Source organism: Drosophila mojavensis, unplaced genomic scaffold (genome assembly GCF_018153725.1).
Source record: "Drosophila mojavensis isolate 15081-1352.22 unplaced genomic scaffold, ASM1815372v1 contig_74, whole genome shotgun sequence".
NCBI classification, from domain to species: Eukaryota; Metazoa; Arthropoda; class Insecta; order Diptera; family Drosophilidae; genus Drosophila; species Drosophila mojavensis.
The window spans coordinates 24,559,175-24,577,556 of NW_025318899.1; the positions used below are offsets into that span (position 1 = coordinate 24,559,175).

An 18,382-nucleotide genomic window follows, 5' to 3' on the forward strand; every position below is an offset into this window, starting at 1 on the left:
ACGATTGAAAATTGAGCTAGGTGTGCAAAGTGTAGTGATGAGAACTTAATAATTGTTTTGTTTTATTACATTTGTGCATTAATTATAATATGCTAAGATTAATATTGAAAATGAATTATATGATAATAATTTTGAGATGAGCAGAATTTGAAATTGTATTACTATTAATTTATAGATATGGATGATTTTTGCTAATATTTGCTGTTAAAAAAGATTATCACTGAATCGTGACTCGCAACTTGTCTGTAAGTGTGAAGTGCTCATCTCTAACGTGAACGTGGAAGAGACTGGAATGAAAAACACACGTCAAAATTCTGAACACTAGGCCAAAAACAAAAATAAAAAAGTTTGTAAATGCACTTGATCTAAATTTCAAGAGTTTTCTGTAAGCTTCGTACAACAAGTAATCCACGTTCAGCTTTAACTGCCAAAAAGCATAACTGCTGACTGTAATTGCAGAGCAATAAAACATCAGGCGCAGGCACAGGCGAAGCCAGCCACGAAAACAATTTACAATCCGTAATAAAGTAATAAGGTAAATTGGTGCAGCGTAGCCACGAATAATACCATGTCAAACAATGCAGTGGGACCCACGAAACAGGAAATCGAGGCCGTATTCAGTCGTCTGCGGGCACTACCAGCCAATAAGGTAGGATTTGGTTTCAGCGTAATGTTCAGAGTTTGATTTTAATATTTCATCGCTTTTGTTTTCCATCCAGTCATGCTTCGATTGTGCCACGAAGGCACCTACATGGTCCTCTGTCACGTACGGCATTTTCATATGCATCGACTGCTCCGCTGTGCATCGCAATCTCGGCGTGCACTTGACCTTTGTGCGGAGCACCAACCTGGACACCAACTGGACGTGGTTGCAGCTGCGGCAAATGCAGCTGGGTGGCAATGCGAACGCTGCTCAATTCTTCCGCGCCCACAACTGTACCAGCAGTGACGCCCAAATTAAATACAACTCGAGGGCGGCTCAGCTCTACCGGGACAAGCTGGCGGCACTTGCTCAGCAGGCGATGAAGGTGCACGGCACCAAGGTAAGCAGCTCGCTGCCCTCTTTTCGTTCGCCTCTTTGCTTTATTTACTTTGTTTACTCTTTGAGTTTGACTTTATTAAACACTGAATCCGACTAACACTTGGTTTGCTCTCGCTTGCGCTTTACTTGTATGTATTTTGTTCTCTGTTACCGCACATTCACACAAACACACGTACAGCTACACTTGGACCCGGCGGCGGATAAGAACGAGGGCAACGAGGCCGGCAGAGAGGACCAGGAGGAGGAGGACTTCTTTGCCCAATGCAATAACAACAACGCCAATGCGCACTTGGAGAACAATAACGTTAGCAACGCGGCCAGCAAGGTGAAGGTAAAGCCAACAAAGTCACACGCGTTCCTTGCTACATTTGAAGTTAATGTTGAAGTTGATTTCTAAGTACTGATCATTAGCAATCCTAGCAGATTATTAATCCTTGCCATTATTGCTTGCAGTTGGACGCCAAGCCTGCTGCTGGTCCTACCGTTTCAACTGGCGAGCCCAGCGTCGATCTACTCAATGCGGTCGTCGCTCCTGCAGCGGTTCCCTCGTCCATTGGCGTGCGCAAGATACAGCCGAAGAAGGGAGCAGTAAGTAAATTGTGAAAGCAAATCGAAATTGGATCACCTACGATCTGAATCTTGACTTTTAGCTGGGCGCACGCAAGGTCGGAGGGTTGGGTGCAACGAAGGTAACCACGAACTTTGCAGACATTGAGGCGCGCGCCAATGCGGCCAATGAGAGTAAAACGGCAGCAGCTTCAGCCGGATCCAACGAGAAGCCACAAACCGCAGAGGAGGAGCTGGAGACTGTAGCTAGCATGCGGTTGGCATATCAAGATCTGTCGCTTCAAAAGACACGAGAGGAAGCTAAGCTAAAGAGCATCGATCCCGCCAAGGCCAAGCAAATGGAGCGGCTGGGCATGGGCTTTAACTTGAGGGGCTCTGACGTGGCCCACTCCGCTTTAAGCGACATGGAAACCATTCAGCAGTCAGCTGCACCCAAAGTCAGCTCTCAAAGCAAGCTGGCTGCCCTGGAGAATGATAATTTCTTTAATGATCATTCGCTTAATTTGTACGGCGGCGGTGGCGATAAGAAGGAGAGCTCCAATAGCGCCAGCAAATTGGACAAATTCGAGTTGGATGCCTTGGGCTACGAGACAATTGAACCTATTGGAACAACGCATAGTAACATCACGTCCATGTTTGCGGCCAGCAGTGATTACGACAAGCCCAATCCACGGAGCACTGCAGCAGCTTCCAGCAAGAGCAAAAGCAAAGGCATTAACCCCAATGATCCTGTCATTGCACAGCAAAAGTTCGGCAACTCTAAGGGCTTTGGCTCCGATCAGTACTTTGCGAATGAACAATCTGCGGCAGACATCAGCGCCAATCTAAATCGTTTCCAGGGATCGCGTGCAATATCTTCCTCCGACTACTTCGGGGATGGTACCCCAGGCGGTAGCATGAGCAATCGTGGTAAGTGATGATTGAAATTCAGAAATAAGGTCTCTTTTAAATACAAATACTTTGTCATTTACAGGCAGTGGTGGCTATTCGACTGGCGTGAATTTTAATGCCCCGGATCTGGACGATGTGAAAGAGAGCGTGCGCCAGGGCGTGCACAAGGTGGCCGGCCGACTGAGCAACTTGGCCAACGATGTTATGTCGTCCCTGCAAGACAAATATGGTTACTGATAGAGCGACAGAGCCATTACCATTCGGAGTTAATCAATACGTTTTTATATATAAATCACTCCAACTTAGTAATAGACCTAAAAGTTATAAATAATTCCAAGTCAACAGCTGATTGGCGTTGATCAGTTCAAAGGTTCTTGTCAGCAGAAGAAGCAAACCTTGATGTTAAACGTAGTGTCTTCAAAATCCATATTACAGATGCATGCATCGCAGATTTAGTGCATTATCCGCCGAATTATAAGCAAAGTTAATTAAACCCATTATATCGAAATTGTGGAACAAGCATTAGCTCATAAGTCGAAATGATAGCTGCTGTTTTTTATGAAATTTTGTTCATTATTTTCTTATTTTTATATGGAGCATTTATCGTTTATTAACCTTTAAATTGGTTCCAAATTAGGTTTGATTTTCGTTTTATACATACATAGAAAAGAAGAGAAAGAAGGTAATATTTGAAATAAATTGGAAATGCATTGCCTGTGGCGAAAATGTCTTTCCGCTAGCTAATCAAAACTGTAGCATTTTTGTATTAACAGAAAGAAGTTTTATTGAAATGCGCTCAGAAGGTTTACAATTTGGCTAATAGTTAAAAAGTTCTTTGATTACAGACTCGGCGCGGACTCAAGTTAAAGTATCGTTGCACCTGGCGATGCATTAGCAAGAATTGGTGGTAAGAATTCAAGTGGCGTCGCAGTGGGGCTGAGCGTCAGTCATGGAGCATGTGGGCAGTTATGGCAGCAGCAGATTAGTGACGACGCTTGCTGGGATTGGGGCGGACGCGAGCGCGAACGGCATCAGGCGAGCCGTAGGCGATGGCATGCGAGGTGGCTGAGCCGCCCTCGCCGGTGCTGAAGGAGTTGGCAATGGCAATGGCGCCTCCGCTGGTGCCACCGAAGTCAATTGGGAAGAAGGTGCCGGCGGGCAGAGGAGCGGCGGGCTTCTTCGCTGGCTTGTTGGCAACTGGGACGGGCTTCTTGGCAACGGGGCGACGAGCGTTGGGCACGCGGGCGGGATACTTGGCCACAGGCTTGACGGGCACGGGCACGGGAGCGGCCAGCTCCTCCTCATCTTCGTCGACGTCATCGGCAACAGCGTTCTCGACCTCCTCATCCTCAAAGGCGGCCACCTGGGCTTCCTCAACATCCTCGGCAGACTGGTCCAGCTCGACGATCACCTTCTTCTTGGCGGGCAGATAACGGTTGGCGGGCACGACGGGGGCAACGGGCGCAATTGGAGCTGGAGCGGGCAGCACATCATCGTCAGCGTTGACCTGGGCGACAGCTGGCTCGGGCGCGGGCTGCTCAACGGCTGGGGCAGCTTCCTCGGCGGCAAAGTTGAAGTCACGGGGCACCTTGGCGGCATCGTCGCTTTCAGCCACAGCCGGCTGGGCTTCGGCATCGACGCTGTCGCTCTTCTCACTGCTGTCGCTGCTCACGCTGCTGACGTTGTCGTTGCTGTCGCTGCTATCAATGGCGATCTGGACCACAGGTGCCTCATCGGGATAGGCTTCGGCCACGGAGCTGGCGCCATTGGCGCCGGCAGCGCTTAGGACATCATCAGCCTGGGCACTCTCTGCGCTGATGCCATCGGCGCTGACTGCCACATCGGATTCTGCGTGATTGCAATCTTTGTTAGACAAATGGGGAAAGCTCGGGTTAGTCGGGAAAGGGATGTTAGGCTAGGGATGGCCTGCTTACCCTTCAGATAGGTGCCGGTGGCGACGGTTTCACCAGCCACAAGGGCACTGGCAGCCTGAGTGGAGCGCGCATGCGTGCGGCCTGGCTGCACATACTGCATGTACATAATCCTCTGCTGGGGAGCTGATCCGTACCATTCGGCGGCGGCTGGCTGCTGGTAGTAGACCATTCCTGGAACGAGGTGTTGCCGATCTTCAGTGGAAGCGAAAGTGTACAATGAGAGCAAGCGGATGAATTTTTTATGAATGTGTTTATGGAACGAGACGATGTGGCGAGAGCATTATGAAATGAATAAACGAAATACGATTAAGAAAATGTTTCTAAAATCTATACATGCTGCATTTCACTAGAGATTAATATATAAGGAAATACATTTAGTTTGAGGTCTCTATACTGTCCTTTGCAGCTCTTTCACTTTCGGTAACTCACTTTTCCTGGCTGGCAAGGCATCGCCGCTGGCCACAAAGCCGACGATCACCAACAAAGCAAACGCAACACTGAACTTCATGCTGAGACTGATGTTTGGGAATTCGTGTGTTAAAAGTCCTTTGATATATGTCGAAGTTGGGGATGTTGAACGGTTTTTGATTGTAGACGCGCACTGATCACAGCAGGAGCTAAACTTGACACTTAAGTTTCCACCAAAGAAGTGATGATAGCTCAGCGGAACGCGTTAGATTTATATACGAAAACAGATTCGCAAAAATACTACAAAACGAGCATAATGAGCTGTTGCTAAAACTCGGATATACCCAATGTAGAGCCTCAGCGCCCCTGCTTAATATGCGGACTGTGTTCTCGCTGGAATCGAGTTGAGCCGAGTCGATGCGAGTTGTCCGAACGTGCGAACCGCCCGATGGATCATTGGGTAGCCTCAGCTGAATTTGGATTATCGAATTGTATGGCTGGAGACCGGTTCTCCTATGATAATGTGAACGAACGAACGGACGGGCGGACAGACGGATAGCTTGGCTGTCCTACCTGTGGGCCATGCGATCGTAGCACAGACATAGGCACAGACATTAAGTATTTTCAATTGATCCTAACTCAATTAGGTACGCAAATATCAAGCACACATGTTGGACGTAATCATAAAAACCGCCAATTTAATTTTAAGGTCATTTCGTAGAGCCGTGCACAAGAAATCGAGGTTTATGGGTGCGTGTGCGCTTTATCGCCGTTGATACGCTGATAAAAGAGAGCCGCTTAGAGAATTCAATTAAAGCCCAAAGACACGCAGCGCATTAATAAGCTGCGGGATGGTCCGCCGCACTCGAGACCATAACGGAAGAGGAAGCCTGCGTGGAACTATGGAACTCTATGATTCATCAGGCAGGCTGAAAAATTCGCTTCAGTTATAGACAGCTCTGTATATCAGTCCTATGTGCCACGCTCCATGCCTCCTCCGGGCGCCAGCTGCTTCCTTTTAAAAGTCAATTATTGCACTTACCCTCACTTCGATATCACGACGTGCATTCCATCATTAATTGAGCCGTTTCTGACGGGAGACCAAGCACAGCTCTTAACGGCTGTTGTCTTCTGCCGAAGGCCTCTTTCAGCACATTTTTTGCTAGACTCAGTTTTCGGATACATTAATCATGCGCAATGCCGTAATTTAACTCGCATGAGCCAGACTATTCTAGGCATAAGTGGGTCTGTCCCAAGCTCTTAAGCGAGGGTTGCGCATATACTCGTGCTCTAGTCAGCTCTTGTGTTTTATTAATGTTAATGAATACAGTCGAAGGAACTTGATCGAATTTTGTTTGGATTATTATCTTAAATTTTCAGTTTAGATTAAAAAATATAACAAAATTGTATTCGTGGAAAATATATTACTAAATACTCAAGTGAATGCATAAGGAGAATCATTTAATACATTTTAAACTTTTTAATTCAGAGTAGGAATAAGATGTACTATGTACCTAATAATAATATTAATAATATTAGTTCAATCTTTTTTCTTTTTTACTATGTACTATGTACTATGTACTATGTACTATGTACTATGTACTATGTACTATGTACTATGTACTATGTACTATGTACTATGTACTATGTACTATGTACTATGTACTATGTAATATGTATACTATGTACTATGTACTATGTACTATGTACTATGTACTATGTACTATGTACTATGTACTATGTACTATGTACTATGTACTATGTACTATGTACTATGTACTATGTACTATGTACTATGTACTATGTACTATGTACTATGTACTATGTACTATGTACTATGTACTATGTACTATGTACTATGTACTATGTACTATGTACTATGTACTATGTACTATGTACTATGTACTATGTACTATGTACTATGTACTATGTACTATGTACTATGTACTATGTACTATGTACTATGTACTATGTACTATGTACTATGTACTATGTACTATGTACTATGTACTATGTACTATGTACTATGTACTATGTACTATGTACTATGTACTATGTACTATGTACTATGTACTATGTACTATGTACTATGTACTATGTACTATGTACTATGTACTATGTACTATGTACTATGTACTATGTACTATGTACTATGTACTATGTACTATGTACTATGTACTATGTACTATGTACTATGTACTATGTACTATGTACTATGTACTATGTACTATGTACTATGTACTATGTACTATGTACTATGTACTATGTACTATGTACTATGTACTATGTACTATGTACTATGTACTATGTACTATGTACTATGTACTATGTACTATGTACTATGTACTATGTATGTATGTATGTACTCATCATCTCATCCTAAAATAGTTCTGATTTTGCTAACCTATGTAATACTATACGGTCTATATCTAATAGAATAATTATAGTAAAAGATCGCAGATATCGTAAGATATGTTTGGAAATTTGTAATTCGAAACGTAACTAATTTGGCATGCATGTAATGAATTTATTCTATTTGCAGTTATCCATATATGCATAAATTAAAAGGTCTTATTGATGGAATATGTTAAACATGGGCAATATTCTAGACATGCCGCAATAAAACAAAATTAGAAATTAGAAAGCTGTAAAGTCTTGAATAACCAATCAGTTCAGGAAGTTTCGCAAAAATGTGCTGGCCAGGGCTGCCAGGCAGATAAAGGTGCATGGCAGGTAGAAGATCGAAGATCCATTTGGCATTTGAATGGGGCTGTTAGATATATTGGACGCACATTAAGGTGGCATAATGATGGACTTAATGTATACTTGATCTCCGTAGAAGTTGGCAGGTAAATTGAATTCAAATAAGGGTGTAGAAGCGGCAAATTGAAAGTCAGCTTCTTTCAATTCAGTTCATTAATGTGAAAGACACTCAGGATTGACTCAAGCAAGCCAGATATAGATAATAATAGTGCCAGTGTATATTTGGTATATTAATTAATTAGTCGAGTTAGTTTAGTGGGTTTTTTGTGTTAAAATTATTTGTTAATTTGAAAAATTTACGATTTTTATATATTTAAAATTTAGCTTATCAGAGTAGAAATTTTGAATACAAAAATGTATATTTAAATTAATTTTAATGAGTAAAATAAACTTGTTAATCAATGGGGATCGATGTGCATTTGAAATTCGGGAACTGTACCCCAGTAAATTTAAAGTGGCATAATCTAGCCAAAGAGTTTTTGCTGTCGCATTTATTTTATAAATGGGAATTTCTATTTATCTTAGGCAAGCCTAATTGCCAGCTTTTTATGCTAATTCTTTGGAATTTTTTTTTTTTTTGAGTAGAAAAAAACAAATGCTTGTGATTGGCATGGTAATGGCCATAGTTAAGAGAGTTCTACGCACTAGTTTTGGTCGAAGACGACAACACAAAATTTAATATCCTGTTGAACACCTGTTTATTTTCGCTGTCGCCATTTGCTGGGAATTTATGCAAAACGGTGTCCACTTGTGAGGCAGTTAGCTTTTTACGTATCATTTAATACCCGCATTTAGAACACCCAAGACCATTAAAGAGAATATCCAATGCACTAGATAGCCTAGACCCAGCCCGAGTCACAGCCCGAGCCACAGCCACGGCCACATCCACAATATAACAACTTGTTTTGTGGCCAAAAAAGGTGTATCTACATATATAAATATCTGTATACCAAATAACAAAACAAAAGTCAACTTAATGTACGACATTATTGGCGCGACGCCTCCAGAATTTCAATTGGAATTTACGCGGTGCTTTAAAAGTGTTGAAGGTTTTTCTTAAATGAAACACGGTATATGTAGGCGCAACACAAAAAGTTTATTTAACACAATATTCAGTAACAAGTACACTTCTTCACGTACCGCGACAATTTGAACTTAACTAACCGAGCCGACACACTGACATTGATCTTACACAATGAACTTACTGAATGAACTTTGGCTCGACTTACAGCTCGCTTATATACCTACTTCTACTGCATATCGAATGTTCTGGATGTCTCCTTATGCTTCTATGTTTGCGTCTATTTCATAATCCAGAACATTCGGTTTCTTATTCTAGAGACAAATGTGCGATCAGCCGGCGACTGTGTTTACCGTTAGCTCAAATGCTCACTTGATGATGAGTTTTTCGAGATCAATCCTCAACACCCTCCCTAAAACTCAACATCTCTATAACAAATTTGTCCCTTATTCTTCATTCCCAATTTCTCTCTTAGATACAAAAATCTGGGCTTTGGCAAAGCTTTAGTAAAAATGTCAGCGATCTGCTCTTCACTCTTTACATACCTTACATCTATCTCATCTTTCTCAAATAAATCGCGTACAAAATGATATTTAACATCTATATGTTTGCTTCGTTGATGAAATTCAGGATTTTTGATTAGCTTAATCGCACTTATATTATCTATAAACAAGATGTAGTTACTTAAATTAATGTTACAATCAAAAACAATTTCTTTAGCCATATCATTTCCTTACTTGCTAGAGCTGCACTTACATATTCGGCTTCTGTTGTTGATAAAGCTACACATTGTTGTTTTTTTACTTTGCCACGTTATTGCAGCATTCGCATATTTACACAAAATTCCAGATGTAGATTTCCGAGTTTTCTTATCACCTGCATAATCAGCATCACTATATGTCTCAAAAATATTATTATTTTTACTGTATAAAATTCCCAAATCCATCGTTCCTTTCAAATAACGAAATATTCTCTTAACTAACGTCCAGTGATGCTGCTTCGGGTTTTCTAGCTCTCGGGAAACTACATTAACAGAAAAACTTATATCTGGCCTTGAAACAACTTGTAAAAACATTAAATTTCCTATTGCTTCGCGGTAAGGTGCATTACAATTATTTTGTTCAGATACATTTTCATCAGACTTTAACGCTTCATTATAATTTAAAGGCAAGCTTTGTGTAATAAATGTAACAGGGCAACCATAAAAATCTGGCATACGAATCTGTGATCTATCTCGCAATCGCCGATCCATTTCACTATTATTATGTTCAGTTGATTCATCTTCAATTTTATTATTTTCGTATTCACTTTCATTAGTCTCACTTTCAGAATTGTCAACTAAAATTTCAGGTTTTTTAAAATGAGCTGTAAAGTTTTCTGGTTTAAAACATACATCTCTACTTATAATTACATCTCTCATATTTGGAACATATACACGATATCCTTTGCAATTTTCAACGTATCCTACTATAAATCCTTTGATAGACTTTTTATCTAATTTTCTCCTTTTTTCTTTTGGTACATGTACAAAACATTCAGTCCCGAAAATTTTAAGATTTCCGATATCTGGCTCTTTCTTGAACCACAACTCATATGGAGTTTTATTCCCATGTTTTGTTGGACCTGTGCGGTTAATTACATAAACTGCAGTGTTTACTGCTTCTGCCCATAGAAATAATGGTAACTCAGAATTAGAATGCAACATTGATCGTGCAGCTTCAATAATAGTTCTATTCTCACGTTCCGCAACTCCATTCTGTTCAGGTGTATAAGGAGCATTAACAATATGTTTTATTCCCTTCTTATTAAAGAACAATTTAACTTCTTTATTAATATATTCTCTACCCCCATCGCTGTGAATTTCTTTAATGTTTTCATGAAATTGATTCTGAATTGCCTGAATAAAAATTTGGAGTTTTTCAAATACTTCTGACTTATGACGTATAAAATAAACTTCCCGATAACTTGAATAATCATCTTTAAAGCTAACAAAATACAACTTTTTACCAATAGACTCTACCTCTATCGGACCGCAAACATCAGTATGAATTATCTCTCGTGTCTTTGTTGCACGGTCAATATTTTTGTGAAATGTTAGCCGATGCTGCTTCCCATAAGCACATCCTTCACAAAAGAAATCATTTTCTAGAAAATCAATATTCTTATTTTTCAAATAATCGCGAACATGTCGAACGTTTTGATGACAAAACCTCTCGTGCCATACTTGTAAAGAATCACTTTCTTTCGATTCTATTTTTCTTGTTAAATTACACAATTTTGGCATCAAAACATTCGCATCTAATTTTAATAAGTTTCCGAACCTAGAACCCGTTGCAATTATTTTATTATCACGTCTCAACAAACACTGTGTTCCTTTATTTTTAATAAGACAATCAACATCCCTTTTTGCAGCTGACATAATAGAAAATAAATTGTAAACTATTTCCGGAACATACAAAACATTAAACATTGTCGTCGCCCTTTTATTATTATTGACATAAGTTTCAATATCAATATTACCTTTTCCGTGCGCCGTGATATATTTACCGTTACCTACGCCTATCCTCAGGGGCTCCAAAAATTCTTCATAAGTAGAATACCAATCTCGACGCCTTGACATGTGATCAGAAGCTCCTGAGTCGATCACCCACACGTCATCTTCTCTGCCGTCCCTGCTCGCAATCAATCCTTTCCTCGATGATTCACCCGATTCTCCTTGATTATTTTCCGCTTGACTTCCTGCATTTCTCCTTTGGTGACAGGTGTTGCTCTTGTGGCCTTTCTTCTTGCATATATAACACCTGTAGCAGTCCTTCTTCAGATGTCCCATCACGCCGCAGTTATAGCACTTCATAATTTTCTTCTTATTTTCATGTTCTCTTTTATTTTTTCCGTTGCCGGCGACTAACGCTGTTGACTCTTCAGGTACCACTTCTTGTTCTTTTGACCGCATTTCTTCTGTCATTAAACGAGTCGTCAAATTGTTCAATGTTCTTTTGCTGTCTTCGACCGAATCCCACGCACTATGAAAATAGTTAAACTTTTGAGGCAAAGATGACAGGATTCGCGACATTAACATTGTTTCAGGCACAGCACTTCCAAGATTTTTCATCTTGCTCCACAAAACTTCCAACTTTGAAATATTGTAGTCCACACTCTCACTTTCAATCCATTTGAAATCAAAAAACTGTTTCTGAATAGCCGATAAATTTTCTTCTGATTTCATATCATATACTGAGTTCAATTTTATCCACATTTCTCTTGCTGTTTTGCAGCTTACAATCAATTCCATCGGTCTTCTCTCGATAGAATGAATAATTATTTTCCTTGCAGTCTTATCAGCTTTCAAGAACCTTTTCGAGTCTCTCTCGTATGTTGCAGACTCCTGTGTCGGACACGTCAAACTACCTTCACAAACGGCAAGAACATCGTCGTCTTCTTCCAATAGCGTACGAATCATAAAACACCACAAATGCCAATTGTCTTTGTCGCGTAATCGTTCAATTCTCATATTTAATGGCTCCATTTTCATTGTCTTTATTTAGTTACAAATTTGCCACTAATTCACTTTTGTACTTGCACTCGATTTCACACTACATTACACGTTTAGCACTGTCTGGGCCCATAACCTGTTGAAGGTTTTTCTTAAATGAAACACGGTATATGTAGGCGCAACACAAAAAGTTTATTTAACACAATATTCAGTAACAAGTACACTTCTTCACGTACCGCGACAATTTGAACTTAACTAACCGAGCCGACACACTGACATTGATCTTACACAATGAACTTACTGAATGAACTTTGGCTCGACTTACAGCTCGCTTATATACCTACTTCTACTGCATATCGAATGTTCTGGATGTCTCCTTATGCTTCTATGTTTGCGTCTATTTCATAATCCAGAACATTCGGTTTCTTATTCTAGAGACAAATGTGCGATCAGCCGGCGACTGTGTTTACCGTTAGCTCAAATGCTCACTTGATGATGAGTTTTTCGAGATCAATCCTCAACAAAAAGCAATTTGCCCGAACAGTTGCCACACTGGCCCCTGCTCAGATGCCAAAAGTCGAGCATTCGCACTGGCAGTGGCAGTGGCAGTGGCACTCGCACTTGCATTTCTTTTTGGCCAGATCTGGACTCGCAGTACAATTAAAATGATATTTGCGTAAATATGTATATTTGGCATTATTTTAATTTACAATTAAATGGCACATGTTGTCCAAATTGTGTTAAAAATCGCTTATATATACATATCTACATATATATATGTAGCTGACACTTAACACTTGGCATGCGGTTTCCATCGGGGCGCCACGTTCGCGCTCATGAGCGACATTTCATCCCGCCTGACAATGCAATTAATCAACGAAAATTAAAATAAACTTAATTTCATTCAGCCGTCATTGTGGTGAACAGGACTTTTCTTGTTTAAAATCCAATTGGAAATGAACAGCTGCTGCACCTGGCGGTGAATTTAGCACAGGTGCGAAATGTACTCTGCATAAGGTGTGTAAAGTAAGTATGTGATCTGATAAAAAGCTACACTGAATTCCATCGTTATGTGCTCCTTTAACAAATTGTACTGGTTGCATAATACTCGTTCAAAATTCATAAGGAATTTTTAACCAATTCTTTTTGAATGGACATAGACTATATCATTTAATAACTGAAGAGGAACTTAGTTTTGATTTATTTGCATATTTTAATACTCATTCACGTAACTGAAAGGAGCATATTAGTTTTGTGAAATGTCCCTCTGAATTAATTTAGCCGTAAATGAAGTTGTAGACTAGAAATTTTGAATATATACTTTTGTTTACCTTTGTCTATAAAATTGTCAAGGTATTTGTAAAATGCATACTAGGGGCTAGGCAAATCGGAAAATGTATTTTCCGGTATTTCTGAAAAGACGCTAGATAGATTTTAAATATTAATGTGTTAATGAATTAAAATGCTGTGCTTTATGTATAGACCGAAACACCAAATGCAATGTATTTTATTTTATATACATACGTAATCATAATAGTAATCAAATCTTTTATATTTTCATAAAATCAAAGAATTTCCATTCGCTCTAACTAACACATCTATTGTATTTATTGTGCATTTATCGCTGCCAAGAAAATATTCATTTAAAGATATTCATAGTCCCCTTAGCCAACTCTTATCTTGTCGTAGTCTATAGAAATTTATGTTAATTATACAAGAAAGGTATGCGTTTCCATAGATTATTTATTAATTAGAGTATATTCTATTCTATTTCGTATAAATCATTTCAACTGCTACGAGATATCAAATTGAAATGTGTATGGAAAATTGAAATGAACCATGCAGGTGTCTTATTTTTGCAAAGCGATAAATTTCCATAAAATAACGTTGTAAAAAACGGACCCACTCTCAACTCTAACCACAAGGCACAGGGCGAGCTCGAGCTCGAGCTGCACAGCTGCTCGTAGCAGTGATTAAGTGCAGTCCATGGCCAGTGTATGTGATGGCAGTCGGATACGGACTTGCTCACTTCCGGACGGGCATCCAGCCTTAGCAATGGTCATTTTTCTCGCTGGATGTCACTTGAAAGTTGGCAATTAAATATATGTATGTGCAGAGTATTCTGGTTGTTCCTATTTTTATTTTGTCTATGTAATGTGTGTGTGCTGAAGTAATTTCTGTAGACATGAATGGTCGTAGTTGCCAGACTACTAGATGCCCTGTAGTTATACAAAATGCCGTACTTTAATGAGCCTCGTTAAAATCGTCTAAAGAGTCATAGGAGCACACTATAGAAGGGGGTTCTATTATTTTATATAGAATATTTATTGAGTTGTTTAAAAATCATTTTTGATAATCTGCGTTATGCTTCGACGATTTCTTTTGTTTGAGTATCTAAATAGAATGTAAATATATTAGAATCAATTGACTTACTTTTCAGTTGAGTATGTAATAAGTTTTTTAATTGTATAAATGCAATAAATTTATACGAAGCGGAATTGATCAATTTTAATTTTGATATAGTTAAGACGGATCGCTTTAAAAAACAATAAAAATGTTTCCAAAATATTTTTGGGATGGAACTGAATAATCTGAAAGAATGGTGATGATCAAGCTTATGTACAGTGAGAAAGAGACATGTGCTCCTTTGGCTTAGCATACCCTATCACAGCTAATTTGAAAGGGTAGCAATGGAAAAAATGCAACAGATGTTTCTAGCATTTCGGCCGGACTGACGTTGGAAACGAGGCGAAACATGCAAAGCAGTTGGCATCTCCACCTTATTCGGAATTTATTTTCACACTCTCTAGAGGACAACTTTTGCTGGGTGCCACATGGCCCGAGGTTCTGTGTATGCGTGCTCGTGGCTGTGTCTGTGCGTGTGTGTGTCTGTGTCTGTGTGTGTGAGTGAGTGTGACTTTGTGGCGCAGTCAAGATGTTGCCATTCGCCATGTCTGCTGCAGCTTTAATGGCTTCATATTTCCTACCAAATTAGAGAAGTTACTTTTGCTTACACTGCGAGTTGGCCACTCGACGACTACTGTTGCAACCGCTCAGCCCCCTCTCCCGCTCTGCCGCTCTGCCGCCTCTCCGATCCCTTTCATTTGTTGTCTTTGTGTTGGGGCTGCAAGTTTGGCTCCAACTTGGCCGCTGCTCATTATGTGCCGCATATACAACACGGAATAGACCAAGGAGCTCAGTGTCTACTCCATTAAATTGTAATTTTTGGCAACATTTTGGTTTGCATAAATCTTGGCGCTTCGTGTTGTAGTTGTAGTTTCTTTGCTTTCTAACTGCCGGTGCACAGAGCCCCCCAGGGTCCCCCGAGTCCTCCCAAGCCCGCGCGCAAACAAAACATTTGCTTATGTTTCAAGTTTATTAAAAAGTACTCAACATATTATGGTTACTTAAACTATTAAAATAACAATGCCCTGTCTTTCTATGAGCATTACGTCCCACTCTCTCTCTCTCACTCTCTCCTTGTCTGTCTCTGTGTGTGTCCTTAGGGTTTACAGTGCCATCCTTTTGGCTGCCTTCTGCAGATAATGTGTAAATAATTTGAATGCAGACAATGAGTTGAACTGTTGGCAAGTGTCGCAGCTGCTCCTGCTGCTGCTCCTGGACAGCCGCAGTGCTGCATACTCTGACATATTTGGGGCCTATTAACTATGGCAATCATTACGGCTGCCACTGCATTCGCTTTAATTACAACTCAAGGCCCATTGCGACTAATGGCTGGCCACGTACTACTGCTATATAAATCCATTTCAAATGCACATTTGCATACGTCAAGTGTGAATGGAGTGCCACCTCCGACATCTCTGCAGTCCAGCATCCGGCAGTCAGTTGATGCGTATTAAAAACACACTTAAATACTCAAGGCCTCGCCTCCTGCTCAGCTGCATTGCTAATTACGTAGCAAGAATTTTCATTACGTGGGCGGAGTTCCACTCTGCTTTACCCGAGAGCGAGGCAAGCTCAGAAGCCCTCGAGTGCGACGTAATGAAATCTTAGCAGGGCTGCGGGTCGTCCCCCAATGGGAGCGCAAAATTTATTAGAAAATATTTACGTAGCACTTCAAAAATTGTGTGCGCCTCAAAATAGGCAATGACATTAAAGTGCTCGTCGTCACTCGTCGCTCGTCACTCGCCAGCTTCACTCGCCAGCTTCACTCGTTACTTTAGCTATTTAAACAGATAACTCGATAATTTAAGGGAGAAACTCTGTAAAAGGCTTAAAGTAAAGTTATTGGCCTCAATTTCATTTCTGACTTATGCTCTGCAGAGCTTTTATGTAACATGTTATTATTAATCAGAGCTTTAAGGATGGCGATGACATTAGAGACTCGAGAGTTGAGAGCGAAGAAAGCGTAGTTAACGACATTGAGAGCGTATCACTGGCCTTATGATTTATTTATTAGAAATTAGAGTTAATATAAGTTGTCCATGATGATTTATTAAGGTAACTACGAAAATCGTTGTAGTTAGATCAGATGGGGCAGATCAACAGTGATGTTATTGAGGGAAATAACAACTATGATTAAATAGTATTTCAACGAGTATACATTCATTCCCACTGTTTCAAGTCACTCGCATCAATGCAGTGCATACCTTTTTGTGGTCGGATAGTGGACCTTGCACAAAACCAATGTTTGTAAAAAGCATAAATATACATTACCTTAAATGCTTAGCTCGAGAGGCAGTTATGGAACAATTTGTGCATCGATCTGTAGAGAAAGCGAATGAACTTCTGGTTATAAAAAATTTAGGTGTTCTCTAACGTGGAAACGATGGCGATGGAGATACAGCAATCTGGGTATTGCCCATAGGCCCAAAATAGGATTGGGTGCCTGATCGAGAACATTAATCGTCACTCGCCTCTACTTACTCGTTGGTTCATCTGACAACTTTTTATTCCGACTCGCTAATGCTAATTCTTGAATTGAAAAATTAAAGCAAACTGTGTAAAATATGAGAGTTAAAGCTGAATTGTAAATGTAAATTTTTAAACCGCATCATACTTTAACCCTCGCCATCTCGATTGGTCTCTTTCTTTATCTGCTGCGCTGCCTATTTATTTGTGTGCGGGTTAACATTAGTGGTCACATGTTGATGTTGTTGTTGTTGTTGTTGTATGTGCTGCCGTGTCGTGTGCAGTTTGTTGCTTTTGTTGGTTTTGCGGCTTTTAGGCAACGTATTTGTTTTGTGACACTATCGCCGTTGGTTGGTTGTTCTTATCGCCTCGCCTTTACCCTGTGGAATCGGTTGGCGCCCCTCGCATTGACATATGTCCAGTGTAGCAGGAGCATACATGCTGTTCCGGCAACCCATTTCAGCTGTCCTGCTCTGTGTCACGCTGCATTTGTGTTTTTCTGTTCTGTTCTGTGTTCGTTTTGGGGCAAAGTTTTGTGTTTTTGTTGCAACTTCAATTTATTTTATGGTCAATGCTGGGTTCTGCCTCTATGACCAGACAACTTTTCTAATGAGCCCAATACAGAGTTTGGGTCTTGTTTGAGGCTTTCCTGCAGGATGCACCACAATAAGCATACATAATTGCATGTGCTCTACTTCCGGCTAACAGTTGTGACATTTATACCCGCTCACAAACCAAACGGAGTATGTTGGTTTTGTCCAAATATTGCGCTCGATATAAAAGTATGGAGCCCTTGCGTATGCCAGTCCAAATATGAATTCCAAAGTTTTAACTACTTTAAATTATAAATTGGATCAACTCTAGGCAGAGGGGTATTGCTATCGACCCACTTAATAAGCGGATTAATTATGTTACATTAGTTTCTTGAGCATGAACGAGCATTATACAGTTGGTTGCGTCCGATTGATCGCTTCATTTTTATACGCGTCACGTATAGAACTAGTGAATTGTATTCCTTAAACACTAAGCCACTAATGGATTATTTTATATTTATTAGCCTTGCATTTATTGATATTGAAAGAATAACTATCTTAAGACAAATAAATATGGATGTGAAGAAAATATAGCAAAGATGGCATATATTGAACTTTTATGGCTCACACATTTTATTGAGCTCTGAGCTCATTAAAAATGCGAAGAGTTTAATGGTTTTGGAAGGAGCCGTGTCAGTGTATATATTGTCATAAAGTATATAAACTCTTCATAAACTAAGGCTGTCCTTCGATCTACCCGTCTGTCCTGCCGTACGTCTGTTCGTAGGTATGAATACGTTGATCTTAGGAGTTTTATGAACAAGAGCGTTATCAGTCATACGTTATACAACTATATCC

General features: G+C 40.1%; 2 protein-coding genes across 8 annotated transcripts; one reads left to right on the forward strand and one right to left on the reverse strand.

Moving 5' to 3' along the window:
* The first annotated feature begins 243 nt into the window (after positions 1–243).
* On the forward strand, positions 244–3,250 carry LOC6583522 (ADP-ribosylation factor GTPase-activating protein 2). 6 transcript variants are annotated; one of them, XM_044010165.1, is made up of 8 exons: positions 246–403; positions 460–527; positions 585–649; positions 720–1,043; positions 1,221–1,373; positions 1,496–1,630; positions 1,693–2,518; positions 2,583–3,250. In XM_044010165.1, coding segments are annotated over exons 2-8 (1,659 nt in total). In that variant the 5' UTR covers positions 246–403; positions 460–526; the 3' UTR covers positions 2,738–3,250. The 6 variants fall into 6 exon arrangements, with proteins under 6 accessions (XP_015018385.1, XP_043866100.1, XP_043866101.1 ...); XM_044010166.1 differs by having other exon boundaries at positions 246–385; XM_002009154.4 differs by having other exon boundaries at positions 246–527.
* Positions 3,251–3,258: 8 nt separating this feature from the next.
* Positions 3,259–5,093, reverse strand: LOC6583523 (nucleolin). Of its 2 annotated transcripts, none has more exons than XM_032731313.2 (3): positions 4,864–5,093; positions 4,435–4,605; positions 3,259–4,348 (listed from the first exon to the last, which is right to left on the reverse strand). In XM_032731313.2, exons 1-3 carry the CDS (start codon positions 4,940–4,942, stop codon positions 3,483–3,485), a joined length of 1,116 nt encoding a protein of 371 aa, XP_032587204.1. In that variant the 5' UTR covers positions 4,943–5,093; the 3' UTR covers positions 3,259–3,482. The 2 variants fall into 2 exon arrangements, with proteins under 2 accessions (XP_032587204.1, XP_032587203.1); XM_032731312.2 differs by having other exon boundaries at positions 3,259–4,363.
* Positions 5,094–18,382: the final 13,289 nt, after the last annotated feature.

Excerpts from the sequence above, each read along its gene's own strand:
- LOC6583522 (XM_015162900.3), top strand. The coding sequence starts at position 569 with ATGTCAAACAATGCAGTGGGACCCACGAAACAGGAAATCGAGGCCGTA. Across the intron at positions 1,044-1,220 it reads TGAAGGTGCACGGCACCAAG|CTACACTTGGACCCGGCGGC; the intron begins GTAAGCAGCTCG and ends ACACACGTACAG. Across the intron at positions 1,374-1,495 it reads ACGCGGCCAGCAAGGTGAAG|TTGGACGCCAAGCCTGCTGC; the intron begins GTAAAGCCAACA and ends TATTGCTTGCAG.
- LOC6583523 (XM_032731312.2), bottom strand. The coding sequence starts at position 4,942 with ATGAAGTTCAGTGTTGCGTTTGCTTTGTTGGTGATCGTCGGCTTTGTG. Across the intron at positions 4,606-4,863 it reads TGCCTTGCCAGCCAGGAAAA|GAATGGTCTACTACCAGCAG; the intron begins GTGAGTTACCGA and ends ACCTCGTTCCAG. Across the intron at positions 4,364-4,434 it reads CACCGGCACCTATCTGAAGG|ATTGCAATCACGCAGAATCC; the intron begins GTAAGCAGGCCA and ends TGTCTAACAAAG.